The sequence below is a fragment of the Monodelphis domestica genome, chromosome 2 (genome assembly GCF_027887165.1).
Source record: "Monodelphis domestica isolate mMonDom1 chromosome 2, mMonDom1.pri, whole genome shotgun sequence".
In the NCBI taxonomy this organism is placed as follows: domain Eukaryota; kingdom Metazoa; phylum Chordata; class Mammalia; order Didelphimorphia; family Didelphidae; genus Monodelphis; species Monodelphis domestica.
The window spans coordinates 71,350,873-71,372,377 of record NC_077228.1 but is presented as its reverse complement, the minus strand read 5'-3'; the positions used below and the strand labels follow the sequence as shown (position 1 = coordinate 71,372,377).

At 33.8% G+C, this 21,505-nt stretch overlaps 1 protein-coding gene across 4 annotated transcripts in view; it reads left to right on the top strand.

The window, feature by feature from the left end:
• COP1 (COP1 E3 ubiquitin ligase) overlaps positions 1–21,505 on the top strand; it is a 329,094-nt gene that overhangs the window by 229,498 nt on the left and 78,091 nt on the right. For all 4 annotated transcript variants that reach the window (XM_007480833.3, XM_007480832.3, XM_056815582.1 and 1 more), the window contains 2 exons: positions 12,529–12,646; positions 20,439–20,563. In XM_007480833.3, coding sequence (XP_007480895.2) covers positions 12,529–12,646; positions 20,439–20,563 — 243 coding nt within the window. The remainder of the gene's footprint in view (positions 1–12,528; positions 12,647–20,438; positions 20,564–21,505) is intronic.

The window sequence follows — 21,505 nt, the reverse complement described above, 5'->3', positions numbered from 1 at the left end:
AGACCACCTTCATTAGAAAAGCTTTATTCTGCAAATTCCACAACACATAGTAGTTAAATCAAACAATTCTGTTGTAAGCAAATCCTGCTACTGGGGACTTTCAAATATAAAGGAAAGGAAATTAAAATAAGAGAATACTATTGGCACCTACCTGGAACCTTTTGAGGGAATGAAATAATGTGTTTCTAAGAGCAAAGGGACTCTAGGATGCAATCCAAGGTATCCTATCTTTCAAAGTAGAATCTAACCATTAGTTTAAAAAAAATGTCCATGCAATAAAAAAGGCTTTTGAAATGTTCCTTGGAAGAAAATTAGGCCTAAAGAAAAAAATTTGCCACTCATTCCTATTAAAAACACTAGAAAGCATAGGAATAGAAGGGTCTTTCCTAAAAATAATAAACAATATATATCTAAAACTATCAGCGAACATCATCTGCAATGGCAATAAACTAGATGCATTTCCAGTAAGATCAGGAGTGAAACATTGTACTAGAAACACTAGGAGTAGCAAGATTAGAGAAGAAAAAGAAATTGAAGGTATTAAAATTGGCAATGAGGAGACCAAGCTGTCACACTCTTTGCAGATGATATGATGGTCTACTTAAATAATTCTAGAGAATAAACTAAAAAGCTAGTGGAAATAATCAACTTTAGCAAAGTAGCAGGATACAAAATAAACCCACATAAGCAATCAGCATTTCCATATATCTCTAACACATCTCAGCAGCAAGAATTAGAAAGAGAAATCCCATTCAAAATCACCTTAGACAATATAAAATACTTAGGAATGTATCTGCTGAGACAAAACACAGGAACTATATGAACACAACTTCAAAACACTCTCCAAACAACTAAAACTAGACTTGAGCAATTAGAAAAACATTAACTGCTCATGGGTAGGATGAGCTAATATAATAAAAATGACAATCCTATCCAAACTTATTTATCTATTTAGTTGCCATATCCATTGAACTTCCAAAAATCTTTTTTACTGAATTAGAAAAAAACCTTAACAAAGTTCATTTGGAAAAACAAAGGATCAAGGATATCCAGGGAAATAATGAAAAAAAATACAAAGGAAGGTGGCCTTGCAGTCCCAGATCTCAAACTATATTATAAAGCAGTGGTCATCAGAACAATTTTGTACTGGCTAAGAGACAGAAAGGAAGATCAGTGGAATAGACTTGGGGTAAGTGACCTCAGCGAGACAGTCTATGACAAACCCTGTTACAGACAAAAGAGTGGTTGCCATAAACTGTGACTGAAAATATGGGTTTCGAGACTGTGAATTGCCAAAACTGTAAAGATAATTTTTAGTGTCTTGATTTTAAATTAAAAATAAGTGGTCGCCATGGGAAAAAATCCCAAATGTGAAATACCCAAGTCAGCTGGGTTTTATGGAGATTTTAATTAACATAAATGAAGGAATTAAAGAAAAGGAAAGAGATAGAGTAAGAGGAAATAATAGGAAAAAAAAAGGCTAGGGCCTAGGCCAATGACCTGAGCCTTTCTCTTTAAGAGAAAAACAAACTCAGTCTTAAATCACTCACCACAAGATATTTCCAAGCAAAACTCTAGTGTTCAGATAGACCCTCCAGTTCAGCTCCTGAGCTCAACTAAGTTCATTCAACAAGAGCCCTCCAATTCAGCTTCCTAAGCTGAACTCAGTCCAGAGACCTCTGACCTCCTTTTACAGAGAATTTTCTCCCATTTCACCTCCCCTAAATTTCACATCTACCAATTACAGTAGACTTTTTCCAAAGGACTGACCATTCTTAATTCACATTTTGTTATCACCTTCTCTGGGTACACTAAAACTTCTGAGTATTTCACAGCTCTTTGCTAAGGTTGTCCCTTGCAAGTTGCCTGACCTTTTAGTGATTAATTTGACCTTCATAGGTACTTAACACCCTTTTGTATTAGATTTAAAAATAAGGGCTTTTGGACTCACTATAAGTATGAGTTAAGTACTTTTTCCATTGTTCAGTAAGGAGTTTTGCAACTTTATCTTCCCCTTAAGGTATGCCTAAATATGGTGGAGTAAGGTTAAGTTCTCAATACATTCCTGATCAAGTGCCTCCATTGTTTAAATGGGGAGTAGCCTTAAACAAATCTTCTAAGGTTAGAGTCAGAAATTTTAAGATTCACAACCCATAGATCCCAGCTTTTGGGACAGAAATCCACTATTTGATAAAGACTGCTGGGAAAATTGGAAGATAGTGTGGGAGAGAATAGGTCTGGATCAACACCTCACACCCTAGAACAAGATAAACTTGAACATAAAGAAAACTATAAGCAAATTAGGTGAACACAGAAGAGTATACTTGTCAGATCTTTGGAAAAGGAAAGACTTTAAAACCAAGCAAGATTAGAAAGAGTCACACAATGTAAAATAAATAATTTTGACTATATAAAATTAAAAAGTGTTTGTACAAATAAAACTAATGCATCCAAAATTAGAAGGGAAGAAACAAATTGGGAAACAATCTTCATTACAAAAACTTCTGACAAAGATATAATAAGGGAAAAGACATGTACAAAAATATTCATAGCTGCGCTCTTTGTGGTGGCAAAAAATTGGAAAATGAGGGGATGCCCTTCAATTGGGAAATGGCTAAACAAATTGTGGTATGTGTTGGTGATAGAATATTATTGTGCTCAAAGGAATAATAAAGTGGAGGAATTCTATGGAGACTGGATCAACCTCCAGGAAGTGATGCAGAGCAAAAGGAGCAGAACCAGGAAACATTGTACACAGAAACTGATACAATGTGGTACAATCAAACATAATGGACTTGTCCATTAGTGTCAATGCAATGTCCCTGAACAATCTGCAGGGATCTATGAGAAAAAAACACTATCCACAAAGCAGAGGACAAACTGTGGGAGTAAAATCACCGAGAAAAGGCAACTGCTTGACTATAGGGGTTGAGGGAATATGATTGAGGAGAGACTAAATGAACACCCTAATGCAAATACCAACAACATGGAAATGGGTTCGGATCAAGGACATATGTAATACCCAGTGGAATCACACGTCAGCTATGGGAGGGGTGGCGGGAGGAGGGGGGAGAGAAAATGATCTTTTTTTCCAATGTTTGAAAGTGACCACATAATATAATGTTTAAAAGGAAAACATTATTTTTGCTTTTCAAACTTCCCGGGGAATAGATATAAAAGAAAAGTAAGTAAATACAGCAACCAAAGATAACAAAAACAATAAAATAACTGTGAACACTAAGATATTTATTTTTAACTATATGTAAAGTCATATAAGTAAAAGCAGAAGTCAAATAAAAGTGATAGTAGAAATACGGACCTGAAAGACCTACTTGTATAAAAGTATTTATAGCAGTAATTTTTGTGGTGGCAAAGAATTGGAAACTAGTGGGATGTCCATCAATTGGGTAATGGCTTTAACTTGGGGGTGGGAAGGTAGAGAAGAGTTAAATAAGTAGATAAAGGCAAGCAAGAAAAAAAACAGTAAATTATGGTAAACTCTAAAACTTAAGGAGGTAACAAATGAGAAACAGGACTGTGGGACTTGAGCTGGTAGAAAGTGTTTAAAGATTATAACTTAATTAAAGAGGCATAGGATCAAAGTTATAGGGCAATTATATGGGGGGAATAGTCATAATAGAAACAAATGAAGAAAATGTAAATGTGATTAAATGTGAATCAAGTAATCCAACTAAATTAATAAGTATCATGTTCAGTAAAAAAAAAAGCCTTGCTCATAAGAAATAACGTTTCAAGAACATAGAATGCAAGCCTAAACATGAACATTTAACTTTTAAAAGCACAAACAAAACATTAAAAAGGGAGCTCAAAAAAAATTTTTAATCATGTATCAGGTGAATTTCCCCTCTCCAAAAGAGTTGCAGTTGCTGTCATACAAAGCAAAAAACAATATTTAGATCATAAGTAGTGATAAACAAGGAAATCACATAATGCTCAATTGAAGTACAGATAAAAATCTCATTGTTAATCTGGATATTTCATTGCTCCTCTTAATTTTGGAAAATTCTTACTGAAATATAAGCAAAAGCAGTGTTGGAGCCAAGATGGTGGCTTAGTAACAGTGAAAGCTAAAACTGCTTTGACAATCCTTCCAAACCAGTTTTTAAAAAGCACGTCAAAATGACAGGAGTCAAAAACCATCAGGAAGATGGAGTGAGGGTGCTCTTTTCCTAAAGACATCTTGAAAGGTAGGCAGAGAGGGTTGGTTTTTCATGGGATAAGAGGGGAAACAGAAGCAAAACTGTACATAGAGGAATGTTGGCCGAAAAGTCCTTCACCTACTACATAAGTTTCCAAGCTGGGCATAGGCCAATTTTGGGATCTTGGGACCCTGACTACACCAATAACAGAGCCCCCCCACACTCCAGAGTTACCCCTTGAAGTTCCAGACCCTGGCACTACCCTTCAGTAAGGCCTAGAAGCCCATAGCAGTTGGCCCTTTCAAGTCTGTATTGGGTTGAAAAACTACCCCTTGGCACTCTACAGAGCCCTGCTATCAGCAGATAAGACAGAATCAACTGCTTTCAGAATTCCCAGTCCACAGGCCAAAAAAAAAGACTGGGAAAATGATCAAAGAGCACAAAACAACAACAAAAAAATCATAGAAAAAGAGAAAATTTCTATGGAGATAAAAGAGCAAAGAACACAGTCAGAAGGGGACATTGAGATCAAACCAACCACATGCAAAACTTAAAAAAAAAAAGGAATTTGTCACAAGCACTGGAAAAACTTAGGAATCAAGAAATCAAATAGGTCAAAGAAAAATGGTTTTAAGAAATGAAGGTAATACAAAAAAAAATAAAAGTTTAAAAAGCAAAATTGGCCAACTAGGGAGTAGAGACTATTACAGTGCAGGGGAGGATGAGGGTGGTGACAGTTAATACTTAAATCTTAATGTTATTAGAATTGACTCATAGAGGGAAGCACAATCAGATTCATTGGGGGTAGGGAATTCTGTTTTACCCTATAGAGAAGTATAAGGGGAATAAGGAAGAGGGTGGTTAGGAGGGGAGTAATACAAGGGAGGGAGAAGTTAGGGGGCATTAAAAGACCCTATAGAAAAGTATGAAGGGAATAAGAAGGGTGATGATGGGAAGGGAAGTAATATAAGGAAGGAGGAAAAGGGAGGGATTAAAAGTAAAACACTGATATAGAGGGGAAAAGTGAAAGGAGAAAGGGCAATATTAAAAGAGGAAATCAAGGTGGAGGGGAATACATAGATGTTAATCAAAACTGAATCTAAATGAAATAAACTCACCCATAACATGGAAGCAGATAACCAAGTGGATTAAAATCCAGAATCCAATCTTATGTAATTTATAAGAAAAACTCTTGAGGCAGGTAGACACACAAAGTAAAGGTAAGAGGCCTGAGCAAAATCTATTGGGCTTCAACTGAGGAAAAATAACAGATGTAGTAATCATCATCTCTCAAATAAAGCTAAAGCAAAAATAGATCTGATTAAAAGAGCTAAGGATGGTAATTACATCTTGATAAAAGGTAATATAGACAGTGAAGTAAAAGTACTTAATATGTGCACCAAATGGTATAGCATCCAAATTTTTAAAGGAGAAACTAAAGGAGCTTACGGAAGAAATAGATAGTAAAACTATACTATCAGGGAACCTCAACCTTTCCCTATGAGAACTAGCAAATCTAAGCAAGAAATAAATGAGAAAGATTTAAAAGATATCTGCCGAAAATTTTATAGGGATAAAAAGGAATATACCTCTTTTGAGAAGCACATGGTACATATACAAAAAAAAACTGAAACCAAATGCAGAAAAGCAGAAATAATGAATGCAATTTTTTCATATCATAATGCAATACAATTATAATAAGTGTTCATGGAAAGGCAAATTAAAAATTAATTAGAAACTAAATAATCTAATTCTTAAAACTGAGTGGGTCAAAGAACAAATACAAACAATCCCTGATTTCTTAGAAGAGAATGACGAGGAAGTGACATCAAAATGTATGTGATACAGCCAAAGCTTTACTCAGAGGAAAATGTATATCCCTGAATGCTTTTATCAATAAAAAAGAATAAAATAAGATCAGTGAATTAGGTGTAGAACTAAAAAAAGGAAAACTAGAAAAAATAACAAATTAACAATCTCCAATTAAAGACTAAATTGGGAATTATAAAACTCAAAGGAGAAATTAATAAAATTGAAAGTAAATGAACTGTTTAATAAATAAGGCTAGGAGTTAGTTCTATGAAAAATAGAGTATTTTTTTAATTTTCTCTTAAAAAAGAAAAGAGAATCAAATTACCTGTATCAAAAATGAAATGAGTGATTTCACTTATAATGAAGAGGAAATTAAAGCAATCATTAGGAGCCATTTTACCCAATTTTATAACAATAAGTCTGGTAATCTGGGTGAAATGGAGTATTTACAAAAAATTTACAAAATATTTTCGAATGAGTGATTAACAAAAAAGAAAATAGAATACTTAAATAATCTAAACTCAGAAAACTAAATTGAACAAGCAATCAACTGAATAAGAAAACACAATGTAGTAAAAGTTCTATGTTTAAACCCAGAAGATCAAGGTTTAAATTCTAGAGTTTCTCCTTGCTACCTGGAAGACTTTGGATAAGATTTCCTGTTTCAGGTTTCAATTTTCTCATCTATAAAATTGAGGATGTAACTAAATGATTAGTAAGGTCATTTTCTTATTCTAAATCCTATGAGAGTTATCCTGGACTAAAAATGTTTCCTCTTTTTATCCATAAAATCATATGCTATGTGGAAAGAGAATAGATTAGACTTAAGGGAATTGGGTTGGAATCTTGACTTGTATACTTCCTATCTATATCAACTTCTGTGGATCTCAATTTTCTAAACTGTTAAACGAATCCTGTGATCTATTATATTAACCACCACTATATGATTTCTATTAGTTTTACCTGTCCTCTCATTTCCCTCCATGAACTGATTCCAATGTTCCTCTGGATGAGCAACTATCCTTTATGATTCTGCTATAATGCCTTTTTTTAGGCTTTACATCATACTTATAGACCATTCCTTAATTTTTGCCCATTGAAATTACTCATTCATTCTTAGCTTTAGGGAGCCATTTCTTCTATGAAACTGTATCTTGGTAAAGGTGGAAATAGGTGTTGGACTGAGGAAGAGCAGAGCTTGAGATCTCCTCAGTGAACTCCTCAGGGCCAGATAGATTCACAGTTGAATTCTATCAAAAATTTAAAGAACATTTAATCCCAATAGTATACAAACTATTTGGCAAAATAAGCAAGGAAGAAGTCCTACCAAATTATTTTTATGACATAAATATGGTATTGATACCTAAACCACAACGACCAAAAACAGAAAGAAAATTACAGATCAATTTCCTTAATGAATATTGATGCAAAAATCTTAAATAAAATGCTAGCAAAGAGACTACAGCAGTTCTCTATCTCTTGTTTGGTCATAAATTCTTCACTTCTCCATAGATCTAACAGGTAAACTATTCTTTGTTTCTCCAATTTACTGATAATATCACTATGTTAAAATCGTATATCTATTTTGACCTTATTTTGATATAGAGTGTTATATTTATATAAACCTAATTTTTGCCATACTGTTTTCCAATTTTCCCAGCAATTTTTGTCAAATAGTGAGTTCTTATCCCAAAGCTGGTATCTTAGGATTTATCAAACATTAGAATCCTGAGGTCATTTATCCCTAATCTATTCCATTGATCACCCTTCTATTTCTTAGCTAGTACCAAATTGTTTTGATGATTACCACTTTATACCAGAGTTTATGATCTGGTACTGCTGGCCTACCATTCTTCACATATGAATTTCTTAGTACCTTGTGAGAGTTTTATAAAAATTTACCATGAATTATGGCATAGATAAATTACAAATGAATGAGAAAAGGCAGAAGTAATAAGCACAGATGTTATAGACTGTAATACAATAAAAATAATCACAGAAAAAAATCCAAATTGAGGCTTAACAGAGAAATCCTAAATATTGTGTTGGTCAAAGAAAAAAAAACAGAAACAGTAATTACATGAAAAAATATAATAATTAAATATCTCAAAATTTCTGAGATACAGTTGAATGAAGTCCTCAAGGGAAAAATTATATTCCTATAAGTATATAATAACTGGATTTTAAAAGGGAGGATTAATCTATCTAATATATATTTTTAAAAATTGAAAGACAGTTTTTAAAGCCATGGACTCTATGAAATGGAAAGGGAATTGGAAAAATGGTTTTTTACTTTATACTTTCTACACTAAAGGGAAAACCATCAAACCAACTGTCTCAGATGTTAATAAAATATTCTATTTGCCTGCTTACTGAGTAGAAACATAATACAAATGATAATCGGTTATGGACAAATGCAAATACTATAGTGCTGTTGTTTTTAAGGGACCACATTTTTTCCTTGAAATTAGTGATATAAGTAATATTTATCTTCACTATGCCTCAATAATCACACTTAAAACATTGACATTTCTTTTAAAGCAGCATTAATCTGTGCCCAAGATTTTGAATAGATATTCTGTTTTATATTCTATTGTCATCTGAGTTATATTTGTACACAAAATTTTAATAATATTCTATGTGCTTTCTTTAGCAGCTCAAGTATACTTGATAGAATATTTTTCCCCTCTATATATCTTCATTTTTACCTTTTAATATTTTGTCTATAGAAATAAAAACATCATTTATAAGAAATTTAGAATATTTCCTTTAGATTGATCAGTGCTTTCTCTCTTGTTTCTTTCTCTCATTTTTTTTTTAATCCATACCTTCCACCTTAGGATTAATACTTGGAACTAATATTGGTTCCAAGGCAGAAAAGTGGTAGGGGCTATCCAATAGGGATTAAGTGATTTGCCCAGTGACACGCAGCTAGAAAGTGTCTGAGACCCGATTTGAACCTAGAACCTCCTGACTGTAGGTCTAGTTTTCAATATACTAGTCCAAATAGCTGTTCCCTCTAAATTTAATTTTAAGAGAAAAAAATTCAATTTTGACTTGTAATATTTTTTACAGAAAGTTCTGAAATATTTGAAAGCAATTTTAAAAGACTCATTCCTACAATTCATTTGTCTTGGGCAAAGGATTCATTGATAGATTAGCTAACATTTAATTTCACTTTCATGAGTTCATACTAGTCTTCCCAGGATTTTTTTTTCTGAAACCATCCCCTTTATCATTTCTTATAGTACAGTAGTATTCAATCACAGTTGTTTAGCCTTTATACAATTGATGGACAACCCCTAAGTTTCCAATTCTTGGACAGCACAAAAAGAGGGGGTGCTAAAAATTTTTTTTTTGCATTGAAGTCATTTGGTATGGGTTGTTTTTTTGTTTTGTTTTGTTTGGCTCTGCTTACTTTTACTCTGAAAAAATTCATGTAAATCTTTCCATGCTTCTCTATATTCAGCACATTTATTATTACCACACAATAAAATTCCATTTTATGTAGTGCAGTTTATCCATTTGTCAGTTAATTGACATCAATTTTATTTCAAATCAGTTTCTTATATTCCCTGGATATGAGATTTTTATCATGGAAGCTTGCTTCAAAGATTTTTTTCCCCTGTTATATATTCTCCTAATTTAATATTATTGTTTTTGTTTGTGTAAAAATTTTAAAATTTTCTATAATGAAAAACATCAGTTTTCTGCAATCTTTCTTTTTTTGGTCATGAATTCTTATATTCGTAGATCTAAAAGGTAATTCATTCCTTGGAGAGAATCATATTTACATAAGAAAATATTCGTAACTTAGAAATTTAAAGAAACATCTATATGCTTTCAGAATTATAATAGGCTCTTACATATCTTTATATATTCTGTTATTTATTGCATAAATGTCTTTTGGGGAATGTGTTGACTAAATTCAGTAGCATATGTTCCATATGTTCTACCCATTTACCAGTTAAAATTTTTACATGATCATTCATAGTCCTTATTCAGAGAGACTAAGAAAGATTTTATTACACTTAAATCTCAACCAGAATAACTTTTATCATTATCTTTCCTAGTATTCATTTTTGGTACATTTTATGTTATTGACAAGAGACAAAAATAATATATTTTCTGTTTACCTTTCAGAAGATACTGGATAAAGCTATATTTTTGTTCATTTGTGGCAAATGGAATTAAGTGACTTGCCCAGGGTCACAAAGCTAGATGTGTCTGAGGCCAGATTTTAACCCAGGTCTTCTCAAATCCAGGCCTGGCACTATATCTACTATGTACTAGCTGTCTCAGATAATGCTTTTAGGAAAAATAAAAAGAGGAAAATGGAAGAAAATCATTCCAATGCACAGAATAGTGACTTAAATTGAAAATAAAACACAGGTAGCTAAAAGGGTCCATTCATAAAGATCTTATCTTACTTATGGATAAACTTGGATCTAGAAGAGTTGTATGACTTAATCCTTGACTTGAGGTATGCTCTAGCTCAACTAGTAGATCTAAGTCTTAGGTAGCATCAAACAACTAATAAATCCATGGTATAAATAAAATATGTCACAATTCATTAGATTATACCTTTTTTAGGCTATACTTTAATGAGAATCCTAACACCCATTTCTTTCTTTTTCCCCAGACTGGAAATTTCTTGATTTGTTCTTTCATCTCAATTTTAGAACCATACTTTAACATAAAACTCTTCCTTTTATAAAGTTCCTCAACCTCCCTATAAAATTTAAATAAACTTTATATTATCTAAGAAACCTAATCTAGGAAAAAATATTTGGCTTTCCAAAGAAGATTTATAGAAAAACAAATATCCTTAACATTGAATGCTATGCATATTTCTGTTGCATCTATTTAGAATCATACATTTTTATTGCTCTATAATTATTTTTCTTATCTTATATCTAATATGGTATATATTTATTAAAATTCAGTCTGCTTATACCAGTATTGGTGAACCTTTTGAAACTTTTTAGGGATCCCATGCCATGCCCTACCCACCCCTCAGACTGTCTGCCAATACCTTAATCCCCATTGCATTCCATGCCCCACTGCCTGGTTATGTGCAATTCCTTACCCACCCCTGCATTTGGGGTTGTGGCCAAGCTGCAGATTGGACAAGCCAGGACCAAGCTCTGCCTGGAAAAAGGCTCACCAGCTCGCCTAGCCAGTGGCCTGTGTGTATCCACAGTGAGGTCTCTGCATTCCATCATTGGCATACGTGCCATAGATTAGCCATCACAGGTTTATGCAATTCCATATTGTAGTATATTAACTTTAGTTTTTGCCAAATGTTTTGAATCTTTTCAACAACAAAGATTATTTTTTCAGTTATTTGGAATTGTTAATAGCTTTGAGGCCATTGTTTTTTAGTAAGTCAGAGGAAAGGGAAAATGTAGCAGAGAAAAGAAGAGTCAAATTTATTTTAAATTTTAGATTATCCATAAAAGAAGGGCTTACATTTTCTTTCTTTTTCAAAATCCTTTCCTTCTGTATTAGAATCTGTACTATGTATCAGTTTCTGTGTAGAAGAGTGGTAAAAGTTTATCAATGGTGGTTAAGTGATTTTCCCAGGGTCACACAGCTTGGAAGTGTCTGTGCCCAGATTTGAACCCAGTATGTCCCAATCCCAGATCTAGTATGCTATCCACTATGCCACCTAATTTCCCCTCTATTTTCAAAGTTAACTTTTAAAATCCATCTCTAGGTTCCCATTTACCTTAAACAAATTAAAAGAGTTTTTTTGCTTTTTTTCTGTTAATAGGTGGTGTTCCCAAAATTAACGTGACTAAGAATTGATAGCAGAAGGAAATTGAGGCTGCTGTCTGGCTCAGTGGATAGAGAGCCAGACCTGGAGATCAAATCTGCCTTAAATACTCCTAGCTGTGTGACCCCAGTTGCATGCACCTTACTGCTCTTCTGCCTTGGAAATGATAATTAATATTGATTCTAAGTCAGAAGAGAAACTTTTTTGTTTTTTTAAGAGGAAACCAAGTTCTTAGTTAACCTTCCTGGATTGAAAAGAAAGCTTTAGGAGTTTCTAATTCTGAATGAAAATTAGCATGTAGCTGCTGAAAAAATCTGTACATTCTGATCATACTCACTGTTGTGGCATTATTTAAAAAATGAATGAAATAGTGTCTAGAAGGTATCTAGAAAGCACAATATTATCTTTAACTGAAATAGTTTTTCATTCAAAAATTAGTGATAATATAAATGATATTAAAATCATTTCGGAATTTTTAAAAGTAAGACAATTTTCTCCCTTTACAGTCTGTCAAACTGCAATAGAGTATCTTTTGAGGCATATTCCCTTTATATTATTTTCATACTTTTTATGATACTGCTTTTTAAAAAAATACCATTTCTTACAAATGGTACAAAAATAATTATCTATTTTTTAGTCCTTGCATTTTTCAAGTATTATGTTTAGCATAATTTATCACACTATTTGGCCATAAAAGATCAATAACATTTTGTAAAACCTGCTTTGCTTCTGTTTTTCCCCAAACACTGCATTTGTGTTCATCTTTTTTTCCTATAGATCACTGTGTCCATTACTATGATCTTCGCAACACTAAACAGCCGATTATGGTGTTCAAAGGACATCGAAAAGCAGTTTCCTATGCAAAATTTGTGAGTGGAGAAGAAATTGTTTCTGCGTAAGTATTTCTGCTTTTCTTGGACTAAGACCAACGTGAATAAATCTCCCACCATTGACTAGATATTTCATTGTTTGTGAGTGTTTCTGAAGCATAACATTGATGTGTTTGCCTTTTCTTTTGAACAGCAAATTGTTCTCATTTCTAGAATTGTAAAAGTTGTATTCTAGTTTCATTGAAATCGTTTCTTTCTTTATGGTGAAGAAAAAATAGAAACAATCCTCATTTTGCCACCAAGTATTCTAATGTATTCCTATATCAGCAATCATGTAATAAGAGTCTACTCTGTGTAGGTACTATGCTAAAAACCCTTGGATACAAAGAGAGGCCAAAAAAAGTTCCTTCTTTAAAGGAGTGACTAGGCTCATTGGAGGGACAACATGAAGATAATTATGTAGAAGGAAGACATTAAAACTGATGCTTATCTCAGAGGGAACACATCATTTCTATGGAAGAATAGGAAGACTTCTTTGCAGTTTAAGCTTCAAGGAAATCAGGAAATAGAAAAAGTAGAAATAGGGAGAGAGCGGATACCAGGAATGAAGCAATAGTTAATAAAAATGGATTATGTCAGGAGATGGAGGATCTTAGTCAATGAAAAGCAAGGAGGTCAGAGTTCATGGAAGAGTAAAGTACAAGATGACTAGAAAAAGTGGGCAGTAATATTGGTTATGAAGGATTTTAAAAGATGAACATTGCGGTTCAAATCTGGCCTCAGACACTTTCCAGCTGTGTGACCCTGGGCAAGTCACTTGACCCCCATTGCCTAGCCCTTACCACTCTTCTGCCTTGGAGCCAATACACAGTATTGACTCCAAGACGGAAGGTAGGGGTTTAAAAAAAAAAAAAAGATGAACATTGCATTTTATATTTCATCCTGGAGGTCATAAGGAGTCACTAAAGTTTATTGAGTGTAATAGAGTGACCTGGTAAGAATTTTGCTTTCATAAGATCAGTTTGATATCTGAGTGAAAAAAAGTCTTGGGTGAGGAAAGACTTGTCAGACAATTGGGGACCACCTAGTTGGGTTCCTTAGGGGTAAGAATAAACATAGACTAAGGAGGGCTGATGGCAATCAAATGGCACTAGTGGCAACTTTATTGAGGGAGGTAATGATATTTATAGGAATCTGGGTTGCTACCCAAACATATCCATCCACATTGTTATAGGTAATATTCTCATAGTAATAGTTGTGGCAATCATAGAGTCTTGAGGAGAAAAATGCATCCTGTCATGGTATTGATCTATGTATAACAGTCTACGTGGTGATTGGAGGATTCAAGGGTATCCATAAGATACATGAAAACATACTCAGAATGATATCTCTTCTGCTAAGATTTCCAGGAATATTGTACACAAAACTGTCCTAGGTTCATTTCTAGGTCACTCAGACTTATTTAGTGTTCTTAGATCTATTCATTGTACTATGATTCCTTTACCTATGGGTCCAATAACTTAGGGGCCTAAACTACTTGGCTACTATAATGATCCAAGGGTGAAGAATTGAGGCCCTGCACAAGGGTAAGGAGAGGAGGGAGCGTATACAAGAAATATTACCAAGGTAGAAACAAAAGGACTTTACAACATATTTGAACCCAGTTCCCTTAAGTCTATTCTCTTTCCATAGAGCATATGATTATATGGATAAAAAGAGGAAATGTTTTTAGACCTAGGTAACTCATAGAATTTAGAATAAGAAAAGGACCTTACTAATTAATCATTCAGTTATATCCTCTTAATTTTATAGATGAGAAAATTTAAACCTGAAACAGGAAATCTTATCCAAAGTTCTCCAGGTAGCCAAGAAGAAGCCCCAGAATTTAAACTTCTATCTTCTCAGTCTAAACATAGGACTTCTATTACATTGCTTTTTCTTATTCAATTGTGTGCTACTTGAATCATGAATTTGTTGCAGTCCAGTAGCTATTTGAACCCATTTTTCATCCTGGCATTAGATAGCAATTAGCTTATCACAAGCAAACTGTCCATTCCAGAGAGTCCACATAGTTCAAATTCACCTGTTTGAAGAAAACATTTCCAATAATCCATGAGGTAGAAGGAGAGCAAGAAGAATGATGCTTACACAGGTTGCTTCCTCTATGAGATGGAAAATACTTACACTTACTCTCTTTTTAGTTTTTGATGAATCTTGGAAATATATTTCATAGCATTCATTTGAAATTAAAATGAGGGCATTGGGTTAAATGGTCATAAAGAAGTCTTCTAGCTCTAATTCTGTCATTGTAGAAACTATTGACTTCTAAATTACCTTAAAAGCATGGCATATCACAACCCTTTTCCAGTCTCCTCACTTTTCTATTTGAATTCTTTGTCATCTTCATCCTCACTTTTCTTCATATGATCACTACAGTCACTGTGTATATTCCATTCTGTGTCTACCTTATACTTCATAAAAGTCTTACAGACCTCTCAATATTCCTTGTCCGGTTTAATTCCGTTACAGTATTCCCTCACACTACTTACAGTATCACAGATTTAGTTCCAGAAAGGAAACTTAGAGTCATCAAGTCCATTTCTCTCATTTTCAGATGATGAAACTGACACCCAGAAAAACTAAGTTAAATAAGGTCACCTTGGCAGTAAGTATCAGAGCCAGGTTTCAAACACCGTTGTTCTTATAACAAATGCAGAACCCTTAAGATAGTCCTAATCTTTTGTAGTTATATAAAGAGCTGCTGTGAAAACCTTCCCTTTCATGTCTGTCATAATACTATTTTCAATATTATTTCCCTTTAAAATTTTAAGTTCCAAAATATCCATCACTTGAACCCCTCTCCAATCCATTGACAAAACCAGTAATATTATATCAGTCGTACATGTGAAATCATGCAAAACATATTAGTCAGAGGCAATAATGTAGGTAGTCCAGTGGATAGAGAGCCAGGCCTGAAAGGGGGTTAGGGGGTATCCTGGGTTCAAATCAAGCCTTGGATACTTCCTAGCTATGTGACCCTGAGCAAGTCATTTAATCCCCATTGCCTATTACATACTTGGAACCAGACTTAGTATCAATTTTAAGACAAGATTTGGGTTTTAGAAAAGAACAAACATATTAGAAATATTTCCTAAAAATCAATAAAAAGCAAGAAACAAAGCAAAACAAGTATGCTTCAATCTGCGCTATGAAAATCTTTAACAGATAGTTCATATACACATAAGTATCTTTATATTTGCCTGTATATAGATACATATTTTCAGGATGTAGTCCCACCATACCTGACAGGTGGCACAATGAATAGAGAACCTGGAAAAACCAGAGCTCAAATCCTGCTTCAGATACTAGCAGTGTGACCCTGAGCTAGTCATGTAAGCTCCTTCAACTTCATTTTCCTCAGTGATTATAATGATAAGAAGGAGAAGAATTTGGCATTTTTATAATACCTACTACTCTTTATCTCACAATAACCCTAAGAGGTAACTGCTGTTATCATTTTACAGTTGAGGAAATTGAGGGAGAAAGAGATTAAGTGATAAGGTTATCTAACTAGTTAGTATCTGAGGCTGGATACATACTCAGGTCTTCCTGACTCCAGGCCCAGTGCTATAGCTGCTTAACTATCTTGCTGCTTCATGCAGGATAATAATAATACCTACCTAACTAGGTTTGTTGAAAGTGTACAAAAGGTAATTATTAAATCCATTTTGGTGAGAAGTGTAATAAATACAAATTAATCTGGAGGCTTGTTACCAGATTTATAAGCATTTAATTAGTAAAGTCAGAAAATTTTAGAAAAAAACAGTTTTTAACCTTTCTAACTTTAGGTAAAGATCCAGTTTTCTTGATTGGGTGGTACTCTTGAGAGAAATGGCAATGTTAGAGAGATGGTTAAATAGCTTTAGAGGAAAAGAAATTGAGTTCTGTCTTGGACATAATGAGTTTGATACTCCTTTGGAATACCAGATTAGAGAAGAAGTCTAGCAGAGAGGAGGGTATGCAGCACTGGAGCCCAGGAGATAGGTGAGGACTCGATATGCAGATTGAGAGTCATCTGTGCATTGACCCTAAGGAAGTCACTAAGAGGTAAAGGTAAAGAGAGAAAAATGGACTGACACCAGAACTCTGGAGAACAGTCACATAGAAGAGGACAGAATATGAATGATGAACCCACAAAGAAGATATGAGAAATTTTGACCTAACTTCCATGGTCAGGAAGATAGTATCAATCAACAAGGAGTAAAAGAATTGGCATGTAATAATAACAGCCAAATTGAGACTGAAAGATGGCATGAATTTTTAACCACCCTTTGTCAGCTTAGTTATGTGACTGCAGCAGAATTCATCAGTAAACAAGAGTGGAGAAAGTGGGCATTGGGAGTAATCAAAGATTGAGTCTGGAAGCATGTCTGTGATTGCTGGACAATTGTGTAAAGGTTTCAAAGGTTTGGTCAACTGCCTTCTCCATTTTACTCACCTAATCTGTTTTTTTAATTACTTCTAGTTATTTGCCAACTTGACCAACATCTTGTCGACATAACTAAAATTCTAAAATATTACATGCAAAACTGGTACTTGTGAGGTAGTTTAACTCAGAGGGTATAAAAAGAAATCCCTTGTATCCTGTTAATAACCCAAGATCATATTAGTGTTTTTTTAAGAAGCTATTGTCTCTGCTTTTGCTTATGACACTCTTTAGGAAATATCTTCCTCTAAAACCTTGGGCACTGATTATCTTGTTTTAGTTTCGTTTCCTGATTACACTCTTCTCTTTAGGTTTTTATGACACTGCTCTCACCACTTCTACTTTTACCTGTGTGACTATTCCTTTTTAGTCTCCTCTGCTAATCTTCCAGATCATGCCCACTAGCTATGGATGTTACCTAAGGCTCTCTCCTCAACAGCCTCTTCTTCCTCTATACCAAAAACAGGTTTCACATCAAGCATGAATACACCTAAAGGTGTGCAAGCAGCAGGAATAGGAGCCAAATGGCAGCTCTACTGTCCAAATTCCAGAGCTAGTTGCTAGATGAAGGGAAGCCTCAAAGCAAAATACCTTCAAGTTGTGGTGGACCTAAGCTAAAGTGGTAGGCAAGGAGTAAGAACAATAGTCAGAAAAACCATGGCTATAATTTTAGAGTTAGAATCTTATTTTCCAAACTTGGTGTAAAGCCTGGCATTAAGTTACCAGAATAAGGCACTTAGACCTAGAAGGAATCTGCTATTATGCCTCTGAACTATCAGTCTACCAGCTCCCTTTAGCTTGCCTAAGACTAGCAGTGGCTACTGGAGCTACTGAGTCAGGAGGTCAAAGGTCAGACTTCATCCTAAATCAGACAGCTTTGGTTACACTGAAACCTTGCAGGGCCCCAACTTGAGCCCCTTCTGAGACCCTTGAACAATACAGCATTGAGAGAAAGAATCAAAGCAAAAGATAATACAAAACAGGACCAAGCAAGGCCCTGATATGATGGCCTGACACTAACCCAAATTAGGAAGTAAAACAGGAAGAATGAGTGAACAAAAGAGGAATCCCACCTTAAAGAGCTATTATGTTACCATAATATGGTGACAATGACATCCAGGACATAAAACAAGAAAAAACAGAATAATACCAAAATATCTCCAAGCAAACCTTAAAGAAAAATACAACTTAGTTTTAAAGTTCAGCTGAAATTCCTAGAAGAAATTAAGCAAAAGTTAAAAAGCATTTTATTAATAAAATGTGACACTACTAGAATTAGAAAAAAATTAGTATAGAAGAAACACCTAGAAGGAGAATTAACAACTTAGCTTAAAAAGTACAAAAACCTTCCCATGCAGTGTACTCTTTGAAAATTAAAAACTGAAGTTAATGTCTCTGGAAGAAAACAAGATATAGTAAAATAAATAATAATCTCTGAGACAATTCTTGTGGATTTGTAAAAGGGGAATTGAAAATACACAACAGTATTGGGTGAAGATAAATATGATACTTAATAAAAGGACACAATGGAACAGGGAGAATGGTGAGGGATAGGGGACTAAAAAAGTAGATTCAGGGAAGGAATTAATAATAAATACAACAAACTAAATTGGTACTGGGGTTGCAAATAGGGATTTTAAAGTAGCGGAAAGGAAAAAACCTATAATTGGCCTCTGGTTAAAGGAAAGAGACAGGATTGCAGAGCTTGTTTGCATCACTATCTCTGCACTGTTGTCAAGAACACTTTTCTCATATGTCTTCTTTGAAAAGAGGAAAGCAAAAAAAGTCAAACACACTAATCTGGCTAAAATACAAAGGAAGATAGGTAACTGGGGAAAATATTCATATACTCAAAAAAATTCATTGCATAAAATATAATTATCTAATTAGAGCCTCATTTCCAAAATAAGTTAAGAAGAAATTCACATTTATAAGATGTAAAATCATTCTCTAATTGAGAACATTGTCAGAGCAAATGAATAGGTAGTTTTTCAAGGAAAAAATCCAAACTAACAATAATATGAAAAATTTCTCTGGATCACTAATAATTGAATAAATAAAACAACTTTCAGGTTTCATCTCACACCCATACCCAAAAGATTGGCTTTCATTTAAATAAATTTATTTTTTATTTAATATTTAGTATTTAAAATTTATAATATTTAAAAAGTTTAATTTAATTTTTATATTTAAAATTTACAAATATTGATAGGCTGTGGAAAAATAGGCACATTAATGCAGTTTTGGAATTTGTGAATTGGTCCATCAATTCTTGAAAACAGTATAGAACTTTGTCCTAAAAGTTCCTAAACTATTTATACCTTTTGAAGCAGCAATACCAGTGCTTAGGTTTATATATGGTACTGCTTATCAATTGGTGAATGACTGATCAGAATATTATACATCATTGTTTTATTGGAAATAATGAAAAGTGCTCAGCTGCAATAGAATTGATACAAACCATGCACAATTGTGCAGAATGATTATCATTCAACATGTATAAAAGTAACTTGCCCCAAATATTTGACACTCTTTCATTTGAACTATCGTGAAATAACATTTCATTTTTGTTTTTTTTTCAATTTGGCTTATTTATGAATAACATGTTAATAACACATTAATTCTATAGTATAATTGGCATTGGGGAAATAAAGATAAAAAATAATATCTTTGCCTTCAAAGACTTTTTTATGGTTTGCTGATAATTTCAGCAATTACATTTCAAAGAGAATATTTTAATTGTTAGTATTTAATTGGAATGAACAAATTAATTTCATTAGTTCTTTTTTAAATGTAGCTGTCTGATGCATTTTAACTTGTTTTCCTAATTTTCTTCTTATTGTTTTATTAGTTATATTGTTATGTCCACAAGCATTTGAATACACAAAATTTACCAACAAGTTTATTTGAAAAATTTAAAAATTACTCTTGAAAGATATTCAGGTGATAACTGTCACCTTTTTGGTGGGCAAGCCACATAATCTTGCTTATCCATGGTTTGCTCACTTGTGAAAATGAAAGAATGAGTCTGAATATCTAAGTTTCCATCCATCTCTAGATCTTTAATTGTAATGAACCAGAAAAAAATAGGAGTGTCATAAAAATTACTTTACATTTTTTTTAAAAAGAAAAATGCAATTTCTTCTTGTTGTTGAGACCCCCTAAAGGGAGAAAAATATCTGGGAAATGGCATTATTTAAAATAAAGTATCATTCAATAGGTTTTTAAAGTATTGTGAAAATTAACTTAAGTAAGACATAGAGATCACTGAAATAAAGCAAAACCTTTGTTCTGAGGAAGCTGGCAAATTGATTTAATTGTGTTGTGCTAGGAGAGCTCAAATATATTTTAACTCTTGTGCTTAACCTCAGGTCAACTGATAGCCAGCTGAAGTTGTGGAATGTAGGGAAACCACACTGTTTGCGTTCCTTCAAGGGCCATATCAATGAAAAGAATTTTGTTGGATTGGCTTCCAATGGAGACTACATAGCTTGTGGTAAGTCAAACTTAAAGCAGCATAGTAAAATAGAATGAAGAGGAAATTTGGAATTAGAGACCCTGGGTTTTGAGTCTTGATTCCTATATGTTACATAGGGCTTTGGACAAGTCACTTTACTTTTGTTCTTGACTTTTCTCATCTTTAAAATGGTGATCTAGGGGCAGCTGGGTGGCTCAGTGGATTGAGAGTCAGGCCTAGACACAGGAGGTTCTAGGTTCAAATCTGGCCTCAGACACTTCCCAGCTGTGTGACCTTGGGCAAGTCACTTGACCCCCATTGCCTAGCCATTACCACTCTTCTGCCTTCGAGCCAATACACAATATTGACTCCAAGACTGAAGGTAAGGGTTTTTATTTTTTTTTTAATGGGGAACTTAAATGAGACTATGCCCATATTCCCTTTTTTATTGTGAATCTGTGTTTCTATGATAAAATTTTCTTTGACTGTTCAACATCTCGACCTTAAGATTGACTGCTAAGGACTCTCTACCTATCTATCTATCTGTATCCTATCTCATACCTTAATGTTACTTTCTTAATGTAGCCTATGACCACATTATGCTTTTTTTGCCTTCACATTATTGCAAATTAGAATATAATGAGGAAAATTAATTTTCATGCTATATATCATTTGATTATTAAAATTAATTTCTCATGTTCCCTTCTCTATCAAAAGGCCATCTCTTACACTGCAAGAGAAGTGCCTTCCGGTCAATTCTAGGCATGTCAGCACATACTTGCTCTTATGGCATCTGCTCATTAACTAGATTGGACTGTGGTATGAAGCATTCAGGGAAAACTAGTAACTGTGGTGTGGAGTCTTGCCAAGTTGTTATCGGGGCTACTTTCCTATTTGGGTGTCCACCTGCCAACCAGCTCTCATTTATAGCTCCAAGAAATTAAAGCATGCACAGTATCCACACCCTGGTAAGGCCTCTGG